Here is a 24,978-nt window from a genome sequence, read left to right as displayed (position 1 = left end):
GCTTCCCTCTTCTGCCAGCAGAGTTTGTTTTCACACTGCAGCCAATCTCATCTCCACTCCTGGTGACTGCCTTCCCCTGTGGGACCCCGCCCCCCTTAGCCCCACCGTCCATCCGGAACTCACTTTGGGTTTCTTGTACCTCTCTCTGGACTTTCTGTTCCCTCTGCCTGGAATCCCCCTCTGACTCTTCTTGCCCCAGCTCACACGTCAAGGCTCCCATGTGAAGTCTTCCTCAGACCCCTGTGTCCACGGGCCCCGAACCCAGGTGCTTCGAGGGACCAGGCCAATAACATGAAAAAGGGAAGTGGCGAGAATATCCACTTTCAGCAGCTGCCCCTCTGTCCCCGTTGGGTGGCAGTAGGGAGTGGTGGGGTCTGGGGCAAATTGGAGAGTCCACACCCCACTTCTAGGGGTGGCTCGTTGATGGCAGGTGCCAATGTAGGCTTACTGTTGCCCTAGATTCCAGTTTTTCAGGAGAAGCCAGAAATTCAGAACTTACGGATAAATTTTCCAATTTAAAAAATATTGACTCAAACAAACAAAAACAACTTTGTTTGGACCAAACTAAACATCCCTGAAGATTGATCTTGACAGACACTGGCCCACTCTGGTTGGTTTGGTCCCTTCCTGTGCCTTTCTGGCTATTTTGGGTCCCTTTGTGCCACCTCAGTTTACCCATCTGCCTCCCCACGCCAGAGGCCTCTCCTTATTCATCTCTGTGTCTGTCCCCAGAGAAGGGAGGTGGCGGGGCGGGACAAGAGGGAGCTCTAATGAACTGAGTATCAGCCTGGCAGTGCACTGTTCATCCCTCTCTTCTCACCCTTTAACTCTTTCCCCAGCAGTGAGGGAGGGGCTATTTTCATTCCCACTTTATGGAGGAAGAAACAGGTTTAGGGAGAGAAGCCATCGGCCTACAGTCAGGGGACTTTGAAGTCAGGCAACCAGAATTTAAATCCTGATCTGTTTTCATTGCCAACGCTAGGCACGCAGCGCACAGAAAAGGCCTGCCCCGCCATGGGGGACAGTGCTGTGATGTCTCCCTCGTGCCCTGACTCTGGACACCCAGCAGTGGCCCAGCTAAATATACTCGGCTGACGTCAAGGCCTGCTCTGCTCCTGGGTTTTTCTCAAGCTGCATTTAAAATTTGTATCTTGCTTTGTAAAGATTATTTTTCCCCCCCTTAGTAGACTGTCTTATTGAGTATAATCTGACTTAGATAATTATAAAAATAATTTACAGCTGCTGCAGTGGAAAGGCTTGTGCAGGGCTGGGCCTTTGGCTTGTCCACCCCCAAACATACACACATACCCCATCCCCATATTCATGTGTGTACATAACACACACACACACACTTTTCTCTCCCTTCTTCTTTGCCTTTCACCTTCCTTCCCTCTCCCGAAAGCCAAGGAGGAGGCTACCTGGGCTGGACTGGCTGGGTTGGGGGTGTGAGCTGCCCCGTGCCCTGGCACTAACCCCCACAACTGTGCAGCCAGGATGGACCCCAGCTTTCCTGCCTGGGTCCAGCATGTCCAGGTCTCTGTCCTGCCTCCCTGTGGCCCCCTGGGAGCATCAGGCTAGAACCAGGCCCCTGGCCCCCAGCCAGCACTGCTCCTTTTTTATCTACTCTGCTCCAGTGTCTCATGTTGGAAAAGAAAAGGGTTGATTCTGTGTTAATTTGGAGGGCAGGTTGGACCCATGAGTGGTAGTTGGAGTAGGTTAGGGCTCACCTGGGAGAAGGAAGACGGGTGGGACCTGGTGGAATGGGCCGACTCAGGCCCTACAGATATTCCCGCCGATGGGGACACCTCTGGAAGCGTTTCTGTAGACAGAGCAGGGTCTCCTCTGGTTCATTCATTTGTTCCGAGCACCAGCTATGGGCCCTTCACTGTTCTGAGTGCAGGGAACAAGTGAGACAGCAGCGCCAGCCCTCGAGGTGCTGACTGGCCCACAGGTAATACAGAGCAGAGCAGACAAATAAGAATAAAATGTGCTCTCAAAGAGTGATGAAATGCTATGACAAAAATGCACCAGGGTAATAGGACAGATAGTGACAGCAGAGTGCTCTTTTCCATGGTCATGGAAAAAAGGAGATAATATCTGAGAGCAACCTGCAGGAAGTGAGGCAGGTGGACAGCAGGTGCAAAGGGCCTGTGATAAGTGAGGGACGGAGGAGCAGTCGGGAAGCCAGTCAGTGGAATGAGGTCAGGGAGGGTGATGCTGAACGTTTTGGGTCCCAAGGGCCCAAGGGAGAGAGAATGAATTTTGTTTTAAGAGTGATGAGAAGCTGTCAGAGAGTTTTAGTTAGGACAGGGTTGGGGAGGAGGCGAGAAATGGTCCAGTTTACACTTTAAAAAGCTTACTCTGCCTGCTGCAGAGAATGGATCGGAGGAGCTAGAGTGGAGAAGGGAGACTAGTTATGCCAGAGGCTGTCGCTTGGCCCAGGAGAGAGGCGATGGATGGCGCTTGTGTGGGGGTGGCAGCCATGATGAACCCAAGAGGTGGTCCAACTTACTGACAAGATTTATTGCTAGATGAGGATTGTGGGAAAAAGGAGAAGCAAGGACGCTGCTAGTCGTAGGCTGTGATGCGGGTGGATGTCCAAGTGCTACCCCTGTGTTTCATTTGAAAAGATAGACACTGAGCTAGAAGGAACCTTACAAGCATCTTTTCCTTGATTTAGCTCCTTGCCGGCACGCACCCTTTGGTTCTGGCAACAACTGAAAGGATTCTAGGCAGGCGTGAACATCCTGGAGATCAGAAGCTGCCTCTTCCTTGGGATGGGCGGGGATGGGAGCAGCACGTGTGTGTCCATAAACGCTGTCCCTGTGTCTCCCTCCCCATGTCACACAGAGCGGGACGCCTTCGACACCCTCTTCGACCATGCCCCGGACAAGCTCAGCTATGTGAAGAAGGTAAGCCTTGATGGGTTGTGTTTTCCTCCTCTCCAGGCTTTTTTACAGCACGGACTCCATGCTGAGAAGAAGGTGGGAAAATGTTTGAAGTCTCTGAAATGTTTGCCACATGGATTGAAGTGTAATTATAGTCAAAATTGTAACTACAGTGCATAAAATTAGCACCTTGTAACTCAACATCTCTGCTCCCTGGGTGTCTTCCTGCCCACCAGCCCAGCCAGAGCCTGTGTGGCAGTTCATTTCAACCTGAGGCTTTTTTTTTTTCAGTGTGGAAGTGTTTTTAAGCGTGTCCACCTGCTGGCTTTCGCTGGCCTCATTACCACGAAGCTGCATTCACAACCTGCCCGATAAACAGGCAGCCTTTCCTGGCACAGCCGCTGTGTGTGTGGATTTGGCCTGTTTCCCCTTAGACAGGTGCACAAAGGACGGACCCCTCACTATCCACGCAGCCAGCCCACTGGTCAAATATGGAAACACCCATGTGAACCCAAGGCTTTGAAGTCTGGGGCTGGGCAATAATGAGCTTCCGGGGGCATCTGCCAGGAAGGCTTGTTCTCCCCCAGAAGGAATCAAGACTCATCTCACTGCACATCAAGCTACCTGAGTCCCTGCAGATGTCTCCTTGGGGAAAGCAGTGGCGAGACAGATGTGCTTCTCCCTTCCTGTGAAATCTGGGGAGTGATCACTTCTGCCTGCGACCCAGAGAGAGTTCTTTGTCTAGGACAATTTCCCCAAACAGGTTTCTTAATGCAGGACTTCTCAGAGCCTTTAACATGCTGACATGTGTGGAATTTATTTTGAGATAGAACACATGACATTTCCCATGGAGGCCACTTGTGGACAATGCCAGTCCAGATTGTTAGTCCTTGGAAGCACTTTGCAAAGGCCTGTGAAATCCTCCCAGTGTTCCTGCTGGGCAGAACCTTCTTGGCAGGCTTGGGTCACACCTTGAGGCTGCAGAGCAGTGCTCCCCACCCCCACCCGGCCACATCTGGCCCCAGGGACCCTGACACAGCTGGTTCCATGGGTGATTTAAATCTGGCTTCCCCACTTACCAACTGTGTGACCTGAGGCAGACTACACTCCCCTGCCTTAGTTTCCCCACCTCACAGGGGCGCCATGAGAGTAAAATGTATAGTGTTGAACATGACATAGTGTAAGGTTAGCTTTCCTTTTTCGGTAGATACGATGCTAATTCATTCTTTGAAAAGACATAGTTTGGGCACTGGGACCCCAGCAATAAACAAGACAAAATCCTTTTATTTATTTACCTGACAGTTTCCTGCTTCCAGCCTGGCCCTTCCCCATGCCCACACTGAGAGTTGCTGTGTTAGGGGCTCCCCATACCCCACACAAATAGCAGGGGGACCCTGCCCACCTCTCCAGGTCTCTCCGGGGTCACCCCCCTCCTACGCTCTCCCATCCCACCCACATCCAGCCGTGGCCTGAAGATCCCAAAGGGTTTGCACATGTGTTCGTGGCTGGTGCCTGCTCTGTCCACTCCCCCTGCCCCAGGCTCAGCTCAGATGCTGCCTCTCTCCCACCACTTCCAGGGAGCCACTCACCTCTCCTACGCACTCACCAAACCTCCCCCGTAGCGTGTTTCACGGGCTTTGCCATTTCTCTCGATTTCTCTGTCCCCTCCACCAGGTGTGTGTATGGAAACTTATGTCACAGGCTCTCCAGGGTGGGGCTCTGTCCTGCTGTCTCTGTGTCCCCAGCACCAAACAGAGTACCTGGCCCATAGTAGCTACTCCGTAAATTTGAGTAGAAGGAATATGGAAATGACATCATGTCCAGGGGTGGGGGTAGGGGGTGGGTATTGAGTTTCCATTAAAGTTGGGTTTGATTTGGGCTGAGAAAAATTACTGGTGACAAGCTTTGAAATGCCCAAATTAAAAAAGAAAGAAAGAAAAAGTCAGAAGAAAGAAAGAAAGCAAGCGAGAGACTCATACAGAGAACAAAGTGATGGAGAGGCATTGGGGGGATGGGTAAAGAAGGGGAAGGGATTAAGAAGTACAAATTGGTAGTTACAAAGTAGTCATGGGGACGTAAAGTACAGCATAGGGGATACGGTCAATAATGCTGTAATAACTCTGTATAGTGCCAGGTGGAGACTAGACTTCTCAGGGGATCGGTGCATAAATTATGTAAATACCTAATCACTGTGCTGGACACCTGAAACTAATGTAATGTACGTCAACTGTAATTGAAAAAAAATTTAAATGATTCCTCCTTTGATATAAAGCCTGGAGAGAATCTCTCTGGAAACTGTGAGGGGTGTGGCCCTCGGCAGCCCTTCTTTCACAATCTTTTGTCCTTCGAGGTTACATGCAGGATACCTTTAAAGGTTTAATTATCTTCCACTGACGGCTGTGTCCTTCTGAAGGCACTGAAGTTGTGTGTGTGGATGAGTAGGTGTGTACACGGGTTGGTGAATAAAGGTGCGTGTTTTCTTCTCCAGCTGGGATAGGTTTAGTTATTGTCTCATTAAAACCAAGGGGTATTGTAAGAACGTTTCGTCTTAAACATGAGCCTTTTCTTGTGGCCAACAGAGGAGGTTAGGGAAGCGTTTCCCGTGTCGAGTCCGTCCCTCGGGTGGGAGCTGACTCTCTCTCATGGTTCCCTTGACAGTCCCTCATCAAGTTTGTGAACAAGCACCTAAACAAGCTGAATTTGGAGGTGACGGAACTAGAGACCCAGGTAAGCAGTCTTCTGGATTGAAGGATCCTTTGTCCTGCGTTGTTTCCAGCCAGCACCTGCTCTGATCCCAGGGGGGGGCCTGTGAACAAACCTGGTGCCATCTTGTTTGTGACAGGAATGTCCACCCTGTAGCCGAAGTAGCTCCAGCCCAGCCACCCTGGGCTTCTCAGACCCTCTGTCTTCATTTCCAGGGGCTGCTGGAACAAAGTACCACGAAACTGAGTGGTTTAGACAACAGAAACGTATTCTCTCATGGCTCTGGTGGCTGAAGGCCCAGCGTTGGCAGGGCTGGTTCCTTCTGAGGGCCGGGAGGGGGAATCTGTTGTGGGCCTCGCCTCTGGCTTCTAAGGGTTTGCTGGTGACCTTTGATAGTCACGGGGTCATAGATGTGTCACCCCGATCTCTGCCTCTGTCTTCATGTGGCGTTCTCCCTGTGTACATGTGTTTCTAAGTTCCCTCTTTTTGTAAGGACACCAGTCATGTGGGATCAGGGCCCCCCCTACCGACCTCATCTTAATTGATTACTTCAGTAAAGACTATTTCAACTAACATCACGTTCCCGGGGCTGGAGGCTAGGACTCCAGCACACTTTATGGGGGGAACAATTCAACCCATTCCACCCTCCAAGGTGCCATACTACCCCCACCAAAGAGCCTCTGCATGTGCAGGTCCCTCGTTCTAGAATGTTCTGTCCCCCTGCTTCTGCTCTCCACTGCGATCCTTACACTTGGAGTTGTGGCTGGCGTCTCGCAAATGCTCGCTAAATATCCCCCTAATGCATATGCACAAAATATTCTTTCTGCAGAAAGTGCATGAAGTACAGCTGACCCGTGAGCAACACAGGTTTGAACTGCACAGCTCTGCTTATATGCAGAGGTTTTTTTCCAATACATATATTGGAAAACCTTTTGGAGATTTTCTTACTACCATGGAACAATCACATTGCTCCTTCTTTGTTATCAGTGCATGAATTGTTACACCTGTAAATACATGTGAGTTTCTTTTTCACATTATCTTTTCGTTTTTGATGTCTAGTGTTAGCAATACATGTATGACCTACAGCGTTTTGTATCCTACAAGGGAATATTGATATGTACTGACAGAGATTTCATCCTGTAAACAGACATTAACTTACAGTATGGGTACAGCCCACTACTGTAAATGTATTTTCCTTATGATTTTCTTAATAACATCTTTTCTCTGGCTACTTTGTTATAAGAATACAGCATATAACACGTGGATTTTCAACTGCGAGGGGGGTCAGCCCCCCTAACCCCCTCACTGTTCAAGGGTCAACTGTATAACCTCCATCTCCACTCCAAACAGAAGTAGCATCAGTGAAAATATGTTTCGAGCTCTCAGCAAGTGTTAAAGACAAACTATCATTTCCCGGGATTAGCGGGGGCTCGAATTCTGAGCCTTGAGTTCTTGGTGCAGATTTCTCTTAACGCACAGCTGATCTTTCTTCAACCCCTGAGTGAGTGCATTCATCTTTTCTCTTTCTTTAACTTTTCTCATTTCCTTTTCTAATTAAAAAAGTAATTCAGGTTCATTGTAGAAATGTCTGAAAGTGCAGATAAGCAAAACAAATAAAAATCATTTGTAACGCCATCACCCGGAGGTAACTGCTGAGCGGTTGGTTGCAGACCTTTTCTCTGCATGAGTAACGAATCACAGGGTCTGTATTTGAAAGCAAAACATTAATGTTCACATTTATTTGTGCACTGGGTGCAAGTACATTTATTATTTTTAGCAGTTTACTAATATCACACACTTAGCCTCTGGTTATTTGCTGTTTGATGTAGTAACAGTCCAGAAGTAGACTAACTGGAAAGGGAAAACCCTCCTTTCTCCCTCTCCACAATCACCCTCCATCATTCTCTCCAGGGTAACTATAGTTCATGGTTGGACGTATATTTTTCTAAATATTTCCTATGCATACATGTAGTTTTTAAATGCCAGTGGCTCATCCTATACAGCTGTTTTGTAATGTGCTTTTTGTTACTAAATATATGGTGGGCCTCTTTTTGTGGTGTTTCTGTCTTCTGTTTTCGCTGTTGCCTGGCCTGTCTGTCTCTGTCTGTCACTTGTAATGGCCGCCTCTTAGTCCGTGGATGGCTGTGCTATGCTTCATTAAATCGGTCCCTTGTGATGGGGCGTTTCCTGTTCTTGTAAATAGCAGTACAGTGAGCATCTGTGCACACGCTGTTTGTGCTTTGTGTGTTTCCTCAGGATAAATGCCTAGAAATAGAATCGTTAGGGCAGAGGGAGCGACACTGTGGGCCCGAGAAGGTTTGCCAACCTGACGCTCTCATCACCGTGCTGGGAACCCTCGCCGGCAGCTCCCGGCTGTCACTTCTCAATGAGCCCACACACCAGTGTTACTAGCCAGATATCTTAGACTGAGACTCTAAACTTCAATGTGCATTAATTGTTATTTACTCAATAGCTCCATTTTTTTTCTATCACCGCATTATTTAAAGTAATAGCTTAACAGTATTTTTAACCACTGGTCGACCAGAAAAGATCAGTGGCCACAGAAATGCAGAGAACTTTTTTCTTTTGTGACAATGGAACTGGATATTCTTACAAATACGTTCATCATTCAAGTCCACATACCTTGGGTGTGAGACCAGGGTTCAAATTCCTGCTGAGAGGTGTGTGAGTGTGTGTGTGTGTGTGTGTGTGTGTGTGTGTGTGTATCTAGTCATGCATGTGCTTTCCCTCCTTTTGAAAACCACTTTTGTATTCTGGGCAGTTTCCAGGCTCTGTGATACTGAGCCAGTGACTCAACTTCTCTGACCTTCTCTCCACATGTTTAAACTCCAGACCGTAGATATAGGGAGGCTTACTGGAGAATAATGTATTTAAAGGGTTGCTATTAAAAATATATTATTTTTTAAAAAATGAAGGTCACTACTGATGATGGAGACGTGATGATCATGTCTTGGGGCCTCCGTGGAGATTTCTGAGCTGGGTACAGCCCTGTCGCAGGACCCCTGCTCTGTGCTTGTGAAATTGGAGGGACCTACTCATTGCTGATACACCACCACTCTCTCTCTGCCTGACACTCACCCTCCTGGGCACCCCTTTCCCTTCCTGGGCCTTCCTGTCTTCAGTTCCCATCTGTCCCACCGTCCTGTGACACAGAGTGCCAGGGGTAGGTTAGAGATGCCGTGGCAATAAGCAAGGACTCTGCCCCTCTCGGCCTGTGGGTACGGCAGCACCACCCTCTCCCTGCATAACCAGGGGATGTGGGTGGTGTCTTCATTCACGGGCAACCTTCGGTTCCCTGGAAATGGTCAATGTTGACGAGAGTGGTGTCTCGGCCATGCTGGCTCAGTGTCACTGGGGGCGAACCCCAGGGCGCTCCACCAGAGTGGAGCCCGAAACGCTGCATGGGTGCACGTAACTCTTGGAAAACCCTTCTGATCTCCTTAAGGCGATGAGTGAGTAATGTCTTCATGGTGTGGAAGCATGAGGCTCGTGACGCGCAGGCAGAGGGTCATTTACCAATCAGATTACGTTACACCAGGGCCTAGAACACTGGCCCCAGGAAGCCCCCCACCTGCTCACACGTTGCTCAGGGGTCCCTCTGCCTTGGGCTTGTTTCTTAGCTTTCCCTCTCCTTCCCAAGGACAGGCTTTGGCGCCATTGGATGTTTGTGATTTTGACTTTTCATCTTAAAATTGGGGAGTGGGTGGCCCACCTAGGATGGTGGAGGGGGCTGTCATTGTTTTAAAATAAAAATGCCCTTCCTTCTTCAGGTTCTTATCTTACCCATTGCGGGTTGCTAGGCTCAGGAAGCTGAGGGCCTTCCGGTGCCCCGCCCCTCACAGCTGTCCAGCTGTCCTGTGTGGCCATCTTCCAGACCACTCTGACCAGTAGAGGTTCCTTGAGGGATGGAAATGTTGTACCATTGCACCATCTAATCCAGTTAGCCCCCGGCCACACGTGGCTGTCGAGCATGTGAAATGTGGCTGCTCTGGCTGAGGAGCTGATTTTATATCTTAATTAATTTTCTGCTTCTGTTAGCATTTATTGGATGCTGAATTTACTTCCAGGCCACAAGTCTTTCTTCCTTCCGTTTCTTCTGGGCTATCTTTTTCTCCTGTGCCACCTCCCCTTCTGGTTGAGGCACAACCTGCTCTTTCTCGGTGAGGATCGCCTCCGTGTGGCGGGGGAACTCGTGCACAGGTGAACCCGCCCACGAGCCCGGTAATTTCTGTGCCGTCATCTCGGGTGGCTTCGTTCACCTGGCTGGGCTCAGTGACCAGCGTCTATTACACATCGAAACCCTTGCGTCCCGCATTCCTCTGTGCAGCAAAAATGCGGCACTCTGTTTGGGCCACCCACCCTGCGTCCAGCCCCTGTTTGGCCTGGGCACATCTCCCAAACCCTCCATTGTAACGACAGAATGGCACACCTCGCTTCTGTAAAGTGACATCCTTCAGACACTGGTGGCTTTTTGGATACGCATCTTCTTGATGGCCAGGGCAGTTTCACGAGTGTTCTTCGAGTTGAACATGAAGATTGGAACCTCCCGATTGGCATGACTTTGTGGGGTTCTCTGGGTCAAGTGAACAGCGAACCATTTTCAGAGGTCACCTCAGGCTGCTTATGGGAAGAGAGCTATAATTATGTTTTTTTTAATTTACATTGAAGAGTTCTGGAGATTGTACTTAACAAGACTGAACTGGACACTTAAAAATGGGTGACATGGTAAGTTTTATGTTGTGTATATTTTATCATAATTTTTTTCAAACACTACAGCTAGACACAAAAGGACAAACACTGTGTGGTTTCGCTCACATGCGGCACCTGGAGTGTCAAATGTGTGGAGACAGAAAGTGGGATGGTGTTTGCCAGGGGCTGGGGGGCGGGGGTGGGGAGCTAGTGTCTGATGGACTCGGAGTTTCCGTTTTGCCAGATAAGGAAGTCCTGTGGTAGGACGGTAGTGATGGCTGCACAACAACATAAATGTACTTCATGCCACTGAACTGTGCACTTAAAAATGGTTAAAATGGCAAATTTCATGTTATGTGTATTTTACCGCAGTAAAAAAGAATCAGCCACATTGAAGTACAAACCGTTTTAATTTCAATGGGCCCACGTGGCCGGTGGTTACTGTGTTGGACACTGTATTTCCAGACGTGGGAGGCTCAGGTCCTCACAAACCCTCGCTCTTCAGGGGACCCTGGCAAGTCTAGGCCCTCCAGGGATGCCATCCCTGTCCCCTGAGGGGGTCGGTGCGGCCCGCCTTTCCCCAGTGCTGGTGTGGCCCTGGAGGTGAGGTGGGCAACGTAGTATTCCTGCACTTGAGTTCTGCCCTCCCCTCCGGAAGTCGCTCTGCCCTCGTTGGTCTCCAGGGCTTTGTCTCTGAGAGGAACAATTGCACCCTGTCTTGGCTACTCGGGGGAGGGGCTGTCTGCCAAAGAGCAGAGGCTTTTGTTCGACATTCCTGGGTCCCTTCCTGGGTGGGAGGTGGCGCTGGGCTGGGGGCAGGGAGAAGGGCTGGGCAGTCTTGGGCTGCAGCCTGCAGGGCTTCCCCCCCAGTGCCAGCCTTCTGCCCCATTCAGGGCCCATTTGGGATGAACACTAGATGTGGGGTACACACAAAGGCTTCTCGTGACCGAGGCTCCCGCTAGAAGTGCTACCCTGGACACCGATGGAACGCTAAGTGTGTGCTGGTCGCTCCCTGCCTGCCCTGAGAGATGGGAGCCCGTGCCGGCCCCTCGTCAGTAGTGGGGAATGAGCCTCGTGGCTGGGCAGTCTGGTCCTGGAGCCGGGGTTCTATCCACGCGGCTGCACTCCAGCTCCAAACACACGCACGGTGACGTCCGGTCCCGAGCCTGGTAATTTGCACCCAGGTCCTTCACCCAACTGCAGGCTCTGTCACTTAACCTAGAGATGGATTGTTTTGCTCTGAAGCATTTTCCTCCTTCTGAGTGGACGCAGAACATTCACTGACTCCGTGTGTGGCCCAGAAGCATCACCAAGTGTTTCTGTGTAGTTTGCAGATGGTGTGTACCTGGTTCTGCTCATGGGCCTTCTGGACGATTACTTTGTCCCCCTGCACAACTTCTACCTGACCCCGGACAGCTTCGACCAGAAGGTACGTGCATGTCGCAGCATCACCATGTGTGGTGGAGGGTACCCCTGACAACTCTGCAATCTAGCTGCTTTCTTCCAAAAATAAGAACGGCACGACAAGTGACATGGCACTTAGACATAACTCGGTAAAAAGGAGACCCGTCAGCCGTGCCAGGCACAGCCACGTGTTGGGTGTCGAGTTCTCTTCCCAATCTTTCCCACGGGACATGCTCAGTGTTAATAATTGTGGTCAAATGTCAGCAGACTTGCAGAGCTGCCCCGTGTTCATTCCACACAGGCATCACTTCTAGTGTCTCCTGTTCCCAACTCTTGCACAATCGACTTGTTAAACAAGGGGGCATCTTCTTGAATATATATATTTGTCATTCCTATGGATTGTTTCTAGGAAAATTCCCAAACAGGATTGTTTGGATCCACGGGCCTAACTTTTACATTTAGGTTGCTGTACGTGACCTGTGTGACCCGGGGTTTTGCCTCCTGCCCCGGGGCCTCCTGAGGTTCAGCCGTCCGGCCGTATTTAGTGCGTCACCTTTGGAAACTTGGTGTATGGACTGACCACATTGCTTTGGACACACGGACATATGTCATTTTGTTTTCCCAAGGTGCTAGACCCGTGAGTCAGAGAGGCAGGCAATGCAGGCGGAGGTGACAGCCAGGGAAACCTCCGAAAATGGGGCAATGTTTATCAGTCTGCCCACTTCTGACACCCAGCAGGCTGTTTGCTCGTGGCCAAGTGTTCCCGTCTCGCCTGCTGAGGTGGAATCAGAACAGATGAGACAGGTCCTGGCACGTTAGCGTCCACAGTGAATGGTGAGAGCAGAGGCTGTCCTTCTGGAAACGCGAACACAGTTTGGGGAAGAGGCACGTGCATTTCCAGGCCCGACCTGGCTGGTGGCAGAAGCATTGTTTTGGAGAGAGCTTTTCTTGGTTCAAATTAATGAGAATGCTGGCGAGAAAGGTGAAGTTCTCCAGGCCGTCTGGAATTGGGCTTCTTTCGGAAACAGGTTCTGTGCAAATGTCACCTCCCAGCCCAGCCTTCCTCCCTTTGAAATGGAGATGAAAGCCTTTGTCAGTCACTTCCCTGGCCTGGGAGGCGTGAGGCCTGTTTAATCCGTCTTCCCCTCTGAATGGGGGCCACAAAGGGAGGGCTGTGTTAGGGATGGCGTCCAGCAGGGTGTTAGCCTGCTCACCCGGGAGAAGGGACATATCTGATGGTGTCTATGGGCAGCTGGAGCTCTCCTAAGAGGATGCAGATTCTGGGGGTTCCTCATCCCACCCCAGTGTGTCCCTTCCCCTCACAGAGCCGCTGGGAAGTTCTTCGTGAGCCCCGAGACATTTATCAACCTCCTGTTCCTCCCGACACCCTCACAGGTGGTGGTGTTTCCCCACTGCATAGACTCGAACCCACTTCAGGCTGGTCCCAACCCCCAAGGTAGTGGTGACATGGCACAGAGAGACCGCTCACTGAGTATCTTCCAAGGGCCCTGAGAGGCATCATGCTCTGGCACTTGGAACCTTTGCAGCAGCAGGAGGAAATTGGGGTTTGGGGACCGAAATCGGAGATGCATCGTGGGCCTGTATTTTTAAACAACTGCATTGGATTAAAAAAAAAAAATGAGACAGGATAGCTCAGACCCTTAGGTTTGTGCAAAGGAGAGGTGCCTCTTGAACTGTCTCAGAGGTTTGGGCATCACCCACGGATTTTTGTTACAGCCACTATGTCTTACTGTGCTGGCCATTTTGCTAAGTACCTGTGCCCATCGGTCATCTTTCTGGAAGATTCCACAGTGCCCCCACCCCACCCCTTCCCCAGAGTCGACTGTGTCTTGGAGACTTGGAGGTTATTCCTAGAAACAAATATCAGAAAGGGGCTTTAGTTTCAAGGTCCTTTCTCCTGTGTCCCCTTATTGATTTTCTTTGTCCCCACTGACAAGGAAACGGAATCTCAGAAGGGCCCAAGACAGCCCAAGGTCACACGGTCAGCAGGGGCAGAGCCAGAAGAGCCCCCTTCTATTTTGGAAACTTCTAAGCTTCTCTCACCTGGCCAGGTTCTCCAAAACCTTTTGAATTGCAGAGAGAGAGAGAACTTCAGGGTGGCCTGCTGTGTGGCTGGCTCTGCCAGCTGTGGCGTGGGGCTTAGGGGTTGGCGTGCGGCCTGGTCATCACTGGCTGGGGGCTGTCACAGTCAGGGAGGGTGTCCCCAAAGCCCTTCCGGGGGCCATCTGTGGTTGTCTCTGCCCTGTCTGGGGCCCTGGCTCAGGGCACGCTTCTCTCCTGGGGCACAGGAGGTGGCTGGGGGTGAAGGCATGGCTCTGACAGATAACAAGAGGCGGCTGGTGGCCATTTACTGTCGGGTTGTTTCCTCAGACTGAGAGGAAAGCAGAATGAAAGTCTTATTTCAACACAAGTCACTGCAGGGCTGAGTGGCTGTGAAGTGGACTTGGAAGGAAGTGTCCCCTGAACTGTCCTCCCCGTGGGGCAGGGTGGGTTTCACGACCTACCCACGCTCCACCACGCTGAGCAGTTTCAGGGAGCCATCCCCCCTGAGGTATGCGTGCCAGAGGGGAGATTCCTCCCACCAATGACCTGCCTGTGCTCAGGGGGAAGGATCCTTCAGGCCGGGGGCCCGTGGAAGAGGCCCTGAGAGGACGTCTGTTCCCAAGTTGGGCTGACAGCCTAGACCTGACTCTTCTTCCTGCTTCTCCTTCTTTGCCGTCCTGTCTCTTTCACCTTGATTCGAAGTCTGCTGTGCGCGTGCAGATTCGATGATCTGGATGGTGGAGAGATGGTGGCGGACGGAGCAGGATGCTGTAGGAGAAAAGGCTGCTCTATGCTGGGCACAGTGCACGGGGCTGGGTGCCTCTGGGAAGTGACTTGTCTTCTCTGAGCCTCCGTTTCCTTATCTGTAAAATGGGGTCGCTGTCACTTCTCATCATGTGGACGTGCTGGTGGCCTGGAGCAGAGCAGGCATGTGGGGACCCCCGAGCCTCGAGGGCAGGCTCTGTGCCTTCCTCCTTGCATGTCCCAGCTGCCCCCTGGTCACTGGTGAGGGGACTAAGGACCACCCAGGGAATGTGTGTTGCCCTCAGCAGACATCTACACCCTCCCTCTGCCCACCCGTGCCCTGCACTGGGCATGCTGGGTTCTCACGGGCATAGTAGTTCCAAAGGTCCACTCTGTCCACACTCGCTCCCATCCTGTCCTTTCAGAGGGAAAGCAGTGGGCAGCAGGCAGGCCTGGGGGCAGCTTTGGCCCTGGTGCTAACTCTGGTGTCCTTGGCAGGTCCACAACGTGTCTTTTGCCTTTGAGCTGATGCTGGACGCAGGGCTCGTGAAACCCAAGGCTCGGCCTGAAGGTAAAGCCCCAACCAGGTGCCCTCGGGGAGAGTCAGGGGCACAGCAGGGAAGTTGCCCGCTGTCTGAGGGGACGGGAAAGCCAGGCCCGTCTCTCCCGATGAGACCCCGAGTGGGTGGCTTGCAGGCCAGGCTCTGATGACCCCCAGTTCCCCACCCTCCCCATGCTCCTGGTTTTGGGGACCAAGATGACTGTGCTGACAGAGCCACCAACGCTGGTTCTTTAGAATCCATTTGGCTTGGAGGCTGTGGCCTCGGGATTTAATTGCCTCTCCGGGCGCCTTGAGCTGGCGATGCTGTTTCATGCTTGAAAGGATACGAAAGGCTCACGGCCAGTGAATGACTCTCGGGTGGGGACATGTCCGTCCTGACCAGCCAAGGGCGATGCTCGTAAGCAGGGAAGGCACGTTCGTGTCCGTGAGGTGCTGGGGTGAGGACGCACCTCGCGGTCCCTCCCTGGCCGCTGCTCCAGGACTCTAACTCGAGGGAGCGTCTGAACCTCGGGGTCGGGGGGGGGGGGGGCGTCTATAGAACAAGTTCTGATCCGGAGGCTGTGGATGGGCCCGGCCAGCCCATTTCTAACAAGTTTCCCAGTGACACAGATGCCCCTGGTTCGGGGACCCCACTTTGAGAATCACCACCCTACAGCGCAGCCTGAATTCTGGGCGGGATGTGTGCCTTACCCTCCACACGCCCGCCCTCGGAGGCTCAGCAGCCACCGTTTAAGGGACAGGGATTCTATCCTGTGACCCATGAGCCACAGCCCTTCCTAAGCCCCCTGTCTGAGGTCACAGGCTATGTGAGAACAAGAACTAGGTGCCCCCTCCCAGAGGACAGGTCCCCTTCCCACCAAAGAAGGTGGCCCAGACTAACTGGGCCCTGAGGGAGCTGTCAGCCCTAAAGTGTCCTGCAGAAGGCCACATTTTGTGCCCAGCCTGGAGGGGTAGGACAGCAGCTGCCACCCTGCCCTGCCCTGCCCCGGAGGCCTGGTCTTGCTGCAGGCCAGTGGTCCTGGCACAGGTTAGCCCGTGGGTGTTTGGTCCCCAGGAAATGTCCTCAGCCGTTTTAGACCCCACACCCCTGAGACGCTGCCGGTCCTCAGACTTGGCCCAATGCAAATCCTAGAGGGGATGACGGAGCGCCCTGTCCTGGCCACCCCACGCGCTCATCCTACTGGGGATGGCATTGCCCAGAGCGTCCTGGATGTCTTCACACAGCAGCTCTCTGCTGGGGACCCAGCGCCTGTGCCACGTGACCCCCCCAAGTGGCGGCACCAGGGCTCCAGGTGAAACTCTCTTGCCCCCACCAACAGTTTCTCTGTTTCCTTCTGCAGATGTGGTGAACCTAGACCTGAAATCCACCCTGAGGGTTCTTTACAACCTGTTCGCCAAGTACAAGGACATGGAGTGACGGTGGGGCAGCAGAGACTGTGCTGGGGACGTCCCCTGTGCTCCGCTGTCCAGGGAGGCGGGCACTGGGCTTCCCCTCCAAGCCCGCGGTGGGCCCCCACCCCTGCCCCCTTTTGCTGGTTGTTGCTCTTTATCCCTTTTCTGTGTAATTTGAAATGCAGGGTTCTAAACACGTGCTTGTGTCTGAGGCCTCCCTCACCTGGGATTCCACCGGTGCTGAGTCACTGGTTATCAGCTGGATCAAAAAAGGAAAAAGAGAAAGCCCACGGGAGGGGGCACCCTGCATTCCATTTGGTGGCACAATTAGCCCTCACAGGCGATGAGAAAGTCACCGACAGCCTGACTGTCTTGGCAGAATCCCTTGGGAGGGCTCTCCTTGGAATAGAAGCCTTTTTAGTCAAGTGTTTTTGCAGTTTTAATAAGTCCCAGAGGCTTTCGCTGTGACAGGCATGTCTGCCGCACATTCTTGCTTCTTGGCCACTCAGTGTTGTTTTCATTTAGTGTTGTTTTCAAACATCTAAGCCCCAGATGACCCCGCTGCCACGGCCCATGGAGGGAAGGATTTGCTGAAGGCATTTCTTTATTTCTTGCTACCCAGTGGGCTGGGTCAGAGCTGGCTCTAAGATGCCGCTTGCGACAACCCCACAGGAAGTTTCCCATCTCAGGGCCCCTGTCTGGGGATGAACGCATTTTTAAAAACTTAAAAAGCAGTGTATATTCATTTGCTTGGGCTGCTGTAACAAAGCACCACCGACTAGGGGGCTTAGATAACAGAGTGTATTCTCCCACAGCTCTGGGGGCTGGAAATTCTAGATCAAGGTATCGGCAGGGTTGGTTCCTCCTGGGGCCACGTGTTCTCACCTGGCCGTGCCTGTGTGTGTGTCTGCGTTCTGATCGCTTCTTCTTCTAAGGACACTGGTCCTATTGGGTTAGGGCCCATCCCACTGACCTCATTTCACCTTAATCACCTCTTTAAAGACTCCATCTCTAAATAGTCGTATTCTGAGGTCCTGGGGGTTAGGGCTTCAACATATGGATTCTGGGGGGACCCCATTCAGCCCATAACGGGGAGATGAGGTGTTTATCTCACTCCTCTCCGAGTCGTGGCTTCCGAGCCCCTTTGGCGTCTCTCCTTGGGTTGCCTGTAAAAGGAAATGCTGATCACCTCTTTACGTGCTGTTCACCCCCTGCTCACCTTGGCTGGGGAGAGAAATGGGGATGTATCGGCTGGGTCTCGGGTGGTTTCTGCACGGTGCCCTCCCAAACCTCCTTCCCCGGCTCCCAGCTGGGGCTTATGGCGTGCCAGCACCGGGGACACCCTGCAACTCGCCCTCCTTTGGGCCTTTCCCATCTCTTTAATTTTCACCTTTCCGCTGTAGATCAGAGCTGTGGAGTGGCTTGTTCCTATCAAATTGAATGCAAACTCTCAAGATGTAGAAAAGAGTTTAATATTCTGTCTCCACTCTGACTGCTTCCAGGCTGGGGATGGCTTCAGAATCACCGTTCGGATGGAGGTGTTTTCCCAGCAGGAGAAAGAAATAATTAAAATGGCATTATGTTGTCTCCTGCGGGATGAGTGACTTTAAAGAACAACATTGAACAATGGCTGAGGCTGGAATGTTCTGTGCCACTTTGTTTCCTCACTTGGGATCACAGCACCTGGGGCCGGTGGGCCCACCCAGTGGGCTTGGCAAGGGTGTCACCGATCTCTGGGGGCCGTGGCGAGGGTTGTAGGAGGCAAGGTCAGGATTTGGAGAGAACACAGCCTCGGGGGCTTCAGCTCAGGGGGTGCTCTGCCCATTCTGTGCCATGAAGGGGAGGAAATGGGGGCGCTCCGCTTCCCAAGGCAGCGAGCCCACTTAAACCCCCTGTGTTTCGCGTGGGAGAGAGAAAGAAATACTAAGACCTGGGAAAGCTGCTTGAGGCCGTAGTTGCAGCAGAGGATGTTATCTTTTATCCAAATTATTTTTTTCAAGTTGGTTCGAAGGCGTGGGTGTGCCTTCTACACACCAGTGAGGGCCCCCCTGCTCTGTATGCATCTCATTTTTCTCCTTTCACTGTCCAGTGTGGATGAGAATTCAAAGCCTGGCCTGGACGATGCACCAGGAGCCAGTTCTGAGGCAGAAGTTGGGTGACCTCTGCTGTGGGGAATGAGTCCTTCTGGGTGATCAGCCCAGCGTCCCTATTGGCTTGGGGACAATAATTGTCTGGGCGTAAATTCCAGGGCCGGGGATGCTGGAGCATCTTCTTGGGGGTAGCTTGGGTAGCAGAAAAAAACCTTAATTCTGGAAAGTTCTGGAACCTTTTCTCGTGGGCTGACCCACATTATCAGCGAATCGTTTTTCTCTGAAGAGGAACCCGGTCTACAGGAACTGAGTGAAAGCAAGATCAGGCTCTGTGCAACCGAGTGTGAACTATTTCTCTACTTTTATCCTTCCCGGGCATGTCTCCCCCCACCCCCAATGGCCTGGGGCACCTGCTTGCAGCTCTGTTTCCTCTTTAATATCCACACGTAATATGCAGGCATCAGCCCAGCACCCATGTGCTCCTGAGTGGGTGTGACAAGGAGCTCTGTTGTTTTAAAGCAGCTGAATTCTCTTTTCACCCCCTTTGTGGGCGGTATTTTATTGTATTTTTAATTGTTTTAAGCGATGTTTACTTTGGGTATTAAATGAAAGTCTCTCAAACCCTGGCCGTGGTTGACCTGGCCCTTCCAGCGGCTGCCCCGGGAAGTGGCCCCTTGGGCCAGCGTCCTTTGCTGCAGACAGACACGTCCTAAGCCAAGGACTCAAGTTAGGAAAATACCATGTGGTGTGAACAGCGTGCTGTTATTTATTCCAATAAAGAACTCGTGAACATGGGGCTGTCTGCTGCCTGTTTGGCTGTGAGTTGTCCTTTCGTGTATTTGGCCGCCATTGGTGGTGGCAGCTCAGGGCTCGGTAGAGGGCCACGTGCTTCCAGCACAGCCCTCCCTGCTCACCAGAGCTTCCGCTCGGACGAGGAAGCGGGCAGGAGGCAGCTCACAGCCCTGTGTAAGGACGGGGCCCCCACCGGCTGAGGCTGAGGGCTTCATGGGCATGAGCCACTGGGAACAGAGGTTGGCACAGTCGCAGCAGTGGATGAGTGATAATGAAGAACAGATCAGCCATTCGCCTGGTTCCAAACCGGAGCGGGAGCCGCCCGTGGGCCATGGGTACAGGCCCGGTAGAAGTGCTGCAGCAGGGAGACTGGCTCCTTCGGCTTTGGGACGAGGGACACCTGGGTAACCCATGATGGTGATCACATCATGCTCCACGCTGGCTCTGCTGTAAACCTTCCCTGCAGAAGTCATGGGAGGCTTTGGGTGCATTGAACTTTTCCTACGAAATGTTAAAATTGTGACTATTAAAGTGTGTCGAGCCTGGAGAGCAAGGAAGGCCACAGTGCTCTGAAGAAACACTGAAAATGACAAACTGCTGCTGGAAAGAACCTGGGCTTTGGGGAAGCACTTGGGTTCTAATCCGGCTTTGCTCCCGATTAGGACTGCTGGCGAGTTAATCAACCCTCACTTTGCGGAGTGACCGCCTCATCAAATTCACCCCTCCCTTAAAATCAGGATATTTGGCAGTGTCTGGAGACAGTTTGGGTTGTCACTCTGTGGGGGGTCGGGGGGTCGGGGAGGGGCACTGGCACATAGTGGGTTGTTCCTGGGTTGCTGAGAAACCCTACAACAAGACAGGCTCCTCTCCCCCTACAGAGTTCCCCTGGGGCCAGGAGGGGAGGGGGTGGGGGGAGGTAAATGTCCATTGTGCTGAGATTGAGAAATCTGGGTCCTGAGCCAGCCTGTGTCAGACTGTGGGTTTATTGGGTGAGATTATCTCGTAATATTCATGAGGATAAAGCGCCATGCCTTGCAATGTCAGCTTTTTCAGGCCAGCAGTGGCAGTTGGTCCTGTTCAGGGGACACTCACCGAGTGAGCGTTTGGTTCATTCTAGGCCACTGCCCTTGAGCCTTGGAGAGACAACCATGTAGATAATTCACAGGGTGAACTGGATGAGGAGGGGTCCAGGGGGTGGCCGGGGAGAGGCTGACGCTGTCTGGGGGGGACAGTGCCTTCTGGAGGAGGAACGAGAAGGGAGGCAGGCCCTGCGTGCTCTAATCCCTCTTTAATACAAGTTGTTTTGCCTCCTTTCTTCTGGGTTAATACTCCTGGTGTGAGCAGCACGCTGTCAGGAAACGCTCGAAATTCAGCCTCTGCGAAGGAGTGGGGATCTCTGCTTTGTCAGGGCCCCTTGTGGCCAGTGTCTGGGGAACTGTGACATTACATGACCACTTGCCCTCAGCTGAATTTGTGGGCGTTGAAATTTAGAAAAGGGCCTTCTGAGGTCGTCTCTTGTAAGCCGTTCCCGGGCTCAGCACTGTCCCCGAGAGAAGGTCACCACCACTGCAGGGACTGAAACTGGCTGCTCCTTCTGTAAGGACAACGTCTTGTGGTGGGGAAGCTCGAGAGTTGTCAGGTTTCATTTTAAGTGGAAATTTACTCTTTAGGCATAATTTGGTTCAATAAATCGTTCTTATCCTCACTGGCTACCAGGGTTCAGCTTTACCCTGAGGCAGGCGAGTGGGGACCCTCTTGAGCCCAACACGGGAAGAACTTGAACATTTGTTTAGTCAGCATTTATTGAGGGCCTGCTGTGTGCCACGCTAGGGCCCGGGCGTAGCAGGGACCAAGCTGACACCTCTGCTGCCTCGGGAACCAGAGAGTGGAGGGGCAGACAGAGAACACGGTGAGATGGGCAAGACCACACAGACGGGCGAAGTGAGACAGTGATAAGTGAATGAAATAGAGGCAATGGAGAGACCGGAGGCAGAGGGATTAGAGCTGAGACCCACGGTCAGCGTGTCCTCAGCACTCCATCTGTGTAATAGCGTAGGCTGTGCAAGGCGCAGCAACTTAAATTTCATTTGGGAGGGATTGTCCCAAGGTTCCCAGATGAATAGATGCCCAGAAAGGTCACTAGGTAGTGAGCTTCTCAATTTGCACGCACGTGTCTCTACAAAGCAGCAAGAGCTAACCTAGGCACCCACCTTGCCATAGATGAATAAAGGCTGCCCTTTGGCTTCTGCCATTTTGAAATGACCTCAATTCCACTGAAACTGGAGAGCCCATTTCAATGGTGGCATGTCCCAATGTCATTCTTGGGCTACAGAGCCACTCCAGAGCTTTTCCCTGTATCCCAGTGTCCTCTGGGTCTTCTCAGGGGAGACATCACATACGACAAACCCTCTCAACTATCCTTCTCCATTATACATCCCATTTCCACTCAACATAGGCCCATGCCAAGTCCACGTTCAGTAACCAACCTCGCAAGCCGTTCAGAACCACTCCCAGCTGCTTCTGCTCGTGCCCCTGAACTCAGTCTCTACAGTAAGGGCATTTCTACCCGTGAATACAACCCCGTCTAAAAGAGTATTTCTTCTTCCTTTCCACAACACCCTTATGCCCTTTCCCCCACACGTTTCCCCTTTTTTGCTGATGTAAATTAGCGAACGTTTGCAATTTTTAAAAAAAGATATAAGCCTTTTCCTCTCAGCTTTGACTGTGCTTATCTTTGAAGACAGGCTGGAACTGAGTGTAGTTAGAAGTCTGGGGGGCTGGGAAGGGTGATAGGGATGGGAACGAGACGAAGCAGCACCCCCTTGAAAGGCAGGCACCTCAGATGAGGTCATCATGGGGTTTCCTGGAAGGAGAGCACCTCTCCAGCAGACAAGGGCGGGCAGGGCTCCTTGGACTCGTCTGCAGGTCACTATTCCAATCTCAGAGTCCCTCTCTTTCCCCCCCAAAATGCCCCATCTTTCACATGGGAAATCTGGGGACCCTGTGGATTTGGTCTGTGTTGTCCTGTACAACTTGCCCACGATTAGACTCTGCATTTGCTTGTCAGTCGATCAGCCCTACAGCCCCATGAGATAAGGGATTCTTTTAGGGCTACCAGGAACTCCCTGGGGTCCTAAACATGCCTGCGAGGACTGTTCTTTTCCCTGTAAAACTCTTTGGTGTGACCATAAATAGCAAACACAGCCACTGTCCTTGTACAAACCGTGCTTATATTGTGTACAGAAGTCACAGCTCATCTGCCGAAGCTGGGGATTTAATGGGTGCTTAGTTCTGGGCGGTTACAGATGATTATTTGCCACCACGTGCCGTGAGCCACTAGAATTCCACTCTCTGGTGAGCACTAAATAGATCCCCTCCTGCCTTTAAATCAACCGGAACAAGTAACTGATCACAGATTCCCATCCATGAGGATATGTCGCCTGCAATGGTTTCGGGTAGCAAATTTTGTAGTAATCAGGGTTCAGCTGCAGATAACTGGAACAACTTTGGTTGCCTGAGACAGAAAGGAATTGGAGACAGGAAGTTAGGTGACTGCAGGGCCATCGGAAGCCGGGAGGAGCAGGCTGCGGATAGGTCCTTAGACTAATACTGCAGGGCTGGCTGCCTCTGCCTGGCCCACGGGGCTGCTGGCGCCAGAAGCACAGATTTGGGGCCAGGTAGTTGCCAGTCACCTCTTCTGACCCAGTCTGCACCGTTTCCGTCCTGAGCACTATGGACTGCTGGGCTTTCTTGCCTCTGGATTCCATCTGGATTTGACCAATAGGAGGCCCTGGCAGGAAGAAGGTGCGTGGAGGGGAGTGAGATCACTTATTCCTCTGGCCCTGTCCCTCTGCTGGGCCACCGTGGGTGACCGTGGGTTGGCTGTGTCCCTCTACCACAGCCCCTAACCATCGCTCCCTCTTAGCTTTCCTGTAATCCCCTTTCTGGGCTCCAGAACCTACTCACGCTTCTGTCCCTTTAGGCTCTGAAGTGTGGCAGCTCCCTCATGGGCTGAGTCTCGGGGTGCATTACCCTCTGTTCTGGGTTCCCTTAACCCTGCCCAGCAGTCCCTTTATTAAATACTTTCAGTTCCTTCATTTGAGTGTGCCATCTCCTTGCCGCCGGACTCCGTGACACACCTGCTCAGCTGTGATCCGGGACTCAGGAAGCTGCCCACACAAGCAGAGGCTCCAGAGCCGTGCCCCTCCGGCTACACCTGCCCCGGCAAGACGGACGTCGGCACGGCTGCCTCTCACCCCACTTTGTCACACACTGCCATCTGGCACGGGGGCACTGGAAGGGCACAAACTAAGTGACGCATCTCTGTGCCTCTGTAACATGGGGACGTAATAGTACCAGTAAAATCGGTGGCCTCAAAATTACATTTTCTTCATCGTCATTTCTCACTAAACATTTGCAATAATGTCAGTAATACTTGTCAGTTTTGTAACTTCTGGTGAACGGCCAACCCCACTCTCCTGCTCCTATGTTCTCCTTGTTTCCATGCCCCGTCTTCTGCCTGATCTGTCACAGAGAAAGTGTGCTTAGCTTCCTGTCACCCAGCGCAAGGTGTGAGGTGTTCTCTGGCTGTCCTGCCATCCTGGGAGCTCTCCTTGTTGAATTTCTGGCTGTACCTTCCCCTGGACCATTCTCACCCATCTTCTTTAACTGGTAAACTTTGATTCATCCATCAAGGCCCACTTCTCCTTGGGGAAAACTTCTTCATTCTCTAGGCAACGACATCCACCAGTATTTATTTATGGATCCCACTTTGTGCCAGGCATTGATCTGGGCACTGGGACAAAGGAAACTTTCAGGTCTGGGGTAAGGAATTGTAGAGAAGACTTACTTTGCATAAGGCAGTTAGGGAAGGCTTCCTGAAGGGGGAGGAAGGGGGATGGTGAGGATAAGAACTGAGCCATTTTAAAAGCTGGGGTAGGGGATTCTAGGCAGAGGGAACAGTAAGTGTGACGGGTCCAAAACAGGACGGCATGAGGCACTTTCGAGGGACAGAAAGGCGGTCAGTGTAGCTGGGAGGGCATGAGGGCGGGAGAGGTTGGGAGACAAGGATGGAGATGTTCCAGCAGGTCACATTGGGACTTATGGGCTAGGCTGTGCAGATTGCATTTTATTTTAAGAGCTATTGGATGCCCCTGGTAGGTTTTGAGTGGATTGGGACATGAAGTGGGTCCTCTGGTTGCTTGTGGAGAAAGCAACAACTGGTGGGGTGTTGGAGGGGTGGAGAAGCTGGCAGCCCCGAAGGGTCCAGCCCGGAGGCTGCTGTGTGGTCCAGGTGAGAGGAAGCAGGGCCTGGCCCGGTGGAGGGGTGAGGCTGGAGGGCCGGCCTGGAGGCGAGGTGACAGTTGGCTGATGGTGGGCATGTGGAGGCCTCAGGGAAAGCTGACTCCCGGCCTCTGGCCTCAGTAGCTGCGTGGCTGGCGCTGCCATGTGGAGACGGGAACACGGGAAGAACTGGTTTGGTTTGCATAGTGGGGAGGGGAGAGGGAGAGAAAGAAGAAATAATTAAATTTGAGTTGCCTGAGAGGCATCTAAGGGGCCAGGAGGTGGGGCTGCGTCGTGGGGCTCCCAGGGAAGAGCTTGCCGGTAGGTCTGTGGTGGCATTGCTTTC

At 52.3% G+C, this 24,978-nt stretch overlaps 1 protein-coding gene across 3 annotated transcripts in view; it reads left to right on the top strand.

Moving 5' to 3' along the window:
- Positions 1-19,351, top strand: part of PARVB (parvin beta) — an 89,877-nt gene extending 70,526 nt beyond the window's left edge. For 2 of the 3 annotated variants that reach the window (XM_081061392.1, XM_081061391.1), the window contains exons 9-13: positions 2,851-2,912; positions 5,547-5,615; positions 11,629-11,730; positions 15,012-15,084; positions 16,416-19,351. In XM_081061392.1, coding sequence (XP_080917518.1) covers positions 2,851-2,912; positions 5,547-5,615; positions 11,629-11,730; positions 15,012-15,084; positions 16,416-16,492 — 383 coding nt within the window. In that variant the 3' untranslated portion in view covers positions 16,493-19,351. The remainder of the gene's footprint in view (positions 1-2,850; positions 2,913-5,546; positions 5,616-11,628; positions 11,731-15,011; positions 15,085-16,415) is intronic. The other variant, XM_081061390.1, reaches the window with a different exon arrangement.
- Positions 19,352-24,978: the final 5,627 nt, after the last annotated feature.

The sequence above is a fragment of the Rhinolophus hipposideros genome (genome assembly GCF_964194185.1).
Source record: "Rhinolophus hipposideros genome assembly, chromosome: 9".
Lineage (NCBI taxonomy): Eukaryota > Metazoa > Chordata > Mammalia > Chiroptera > Rhinolophidae > Rhinolophus > Rhinolophus hipposideros.
Note: the sequence above shows the minus strand (reverse complement) of the source record. Positions and strands in the feature narration are given on the sequence as shown.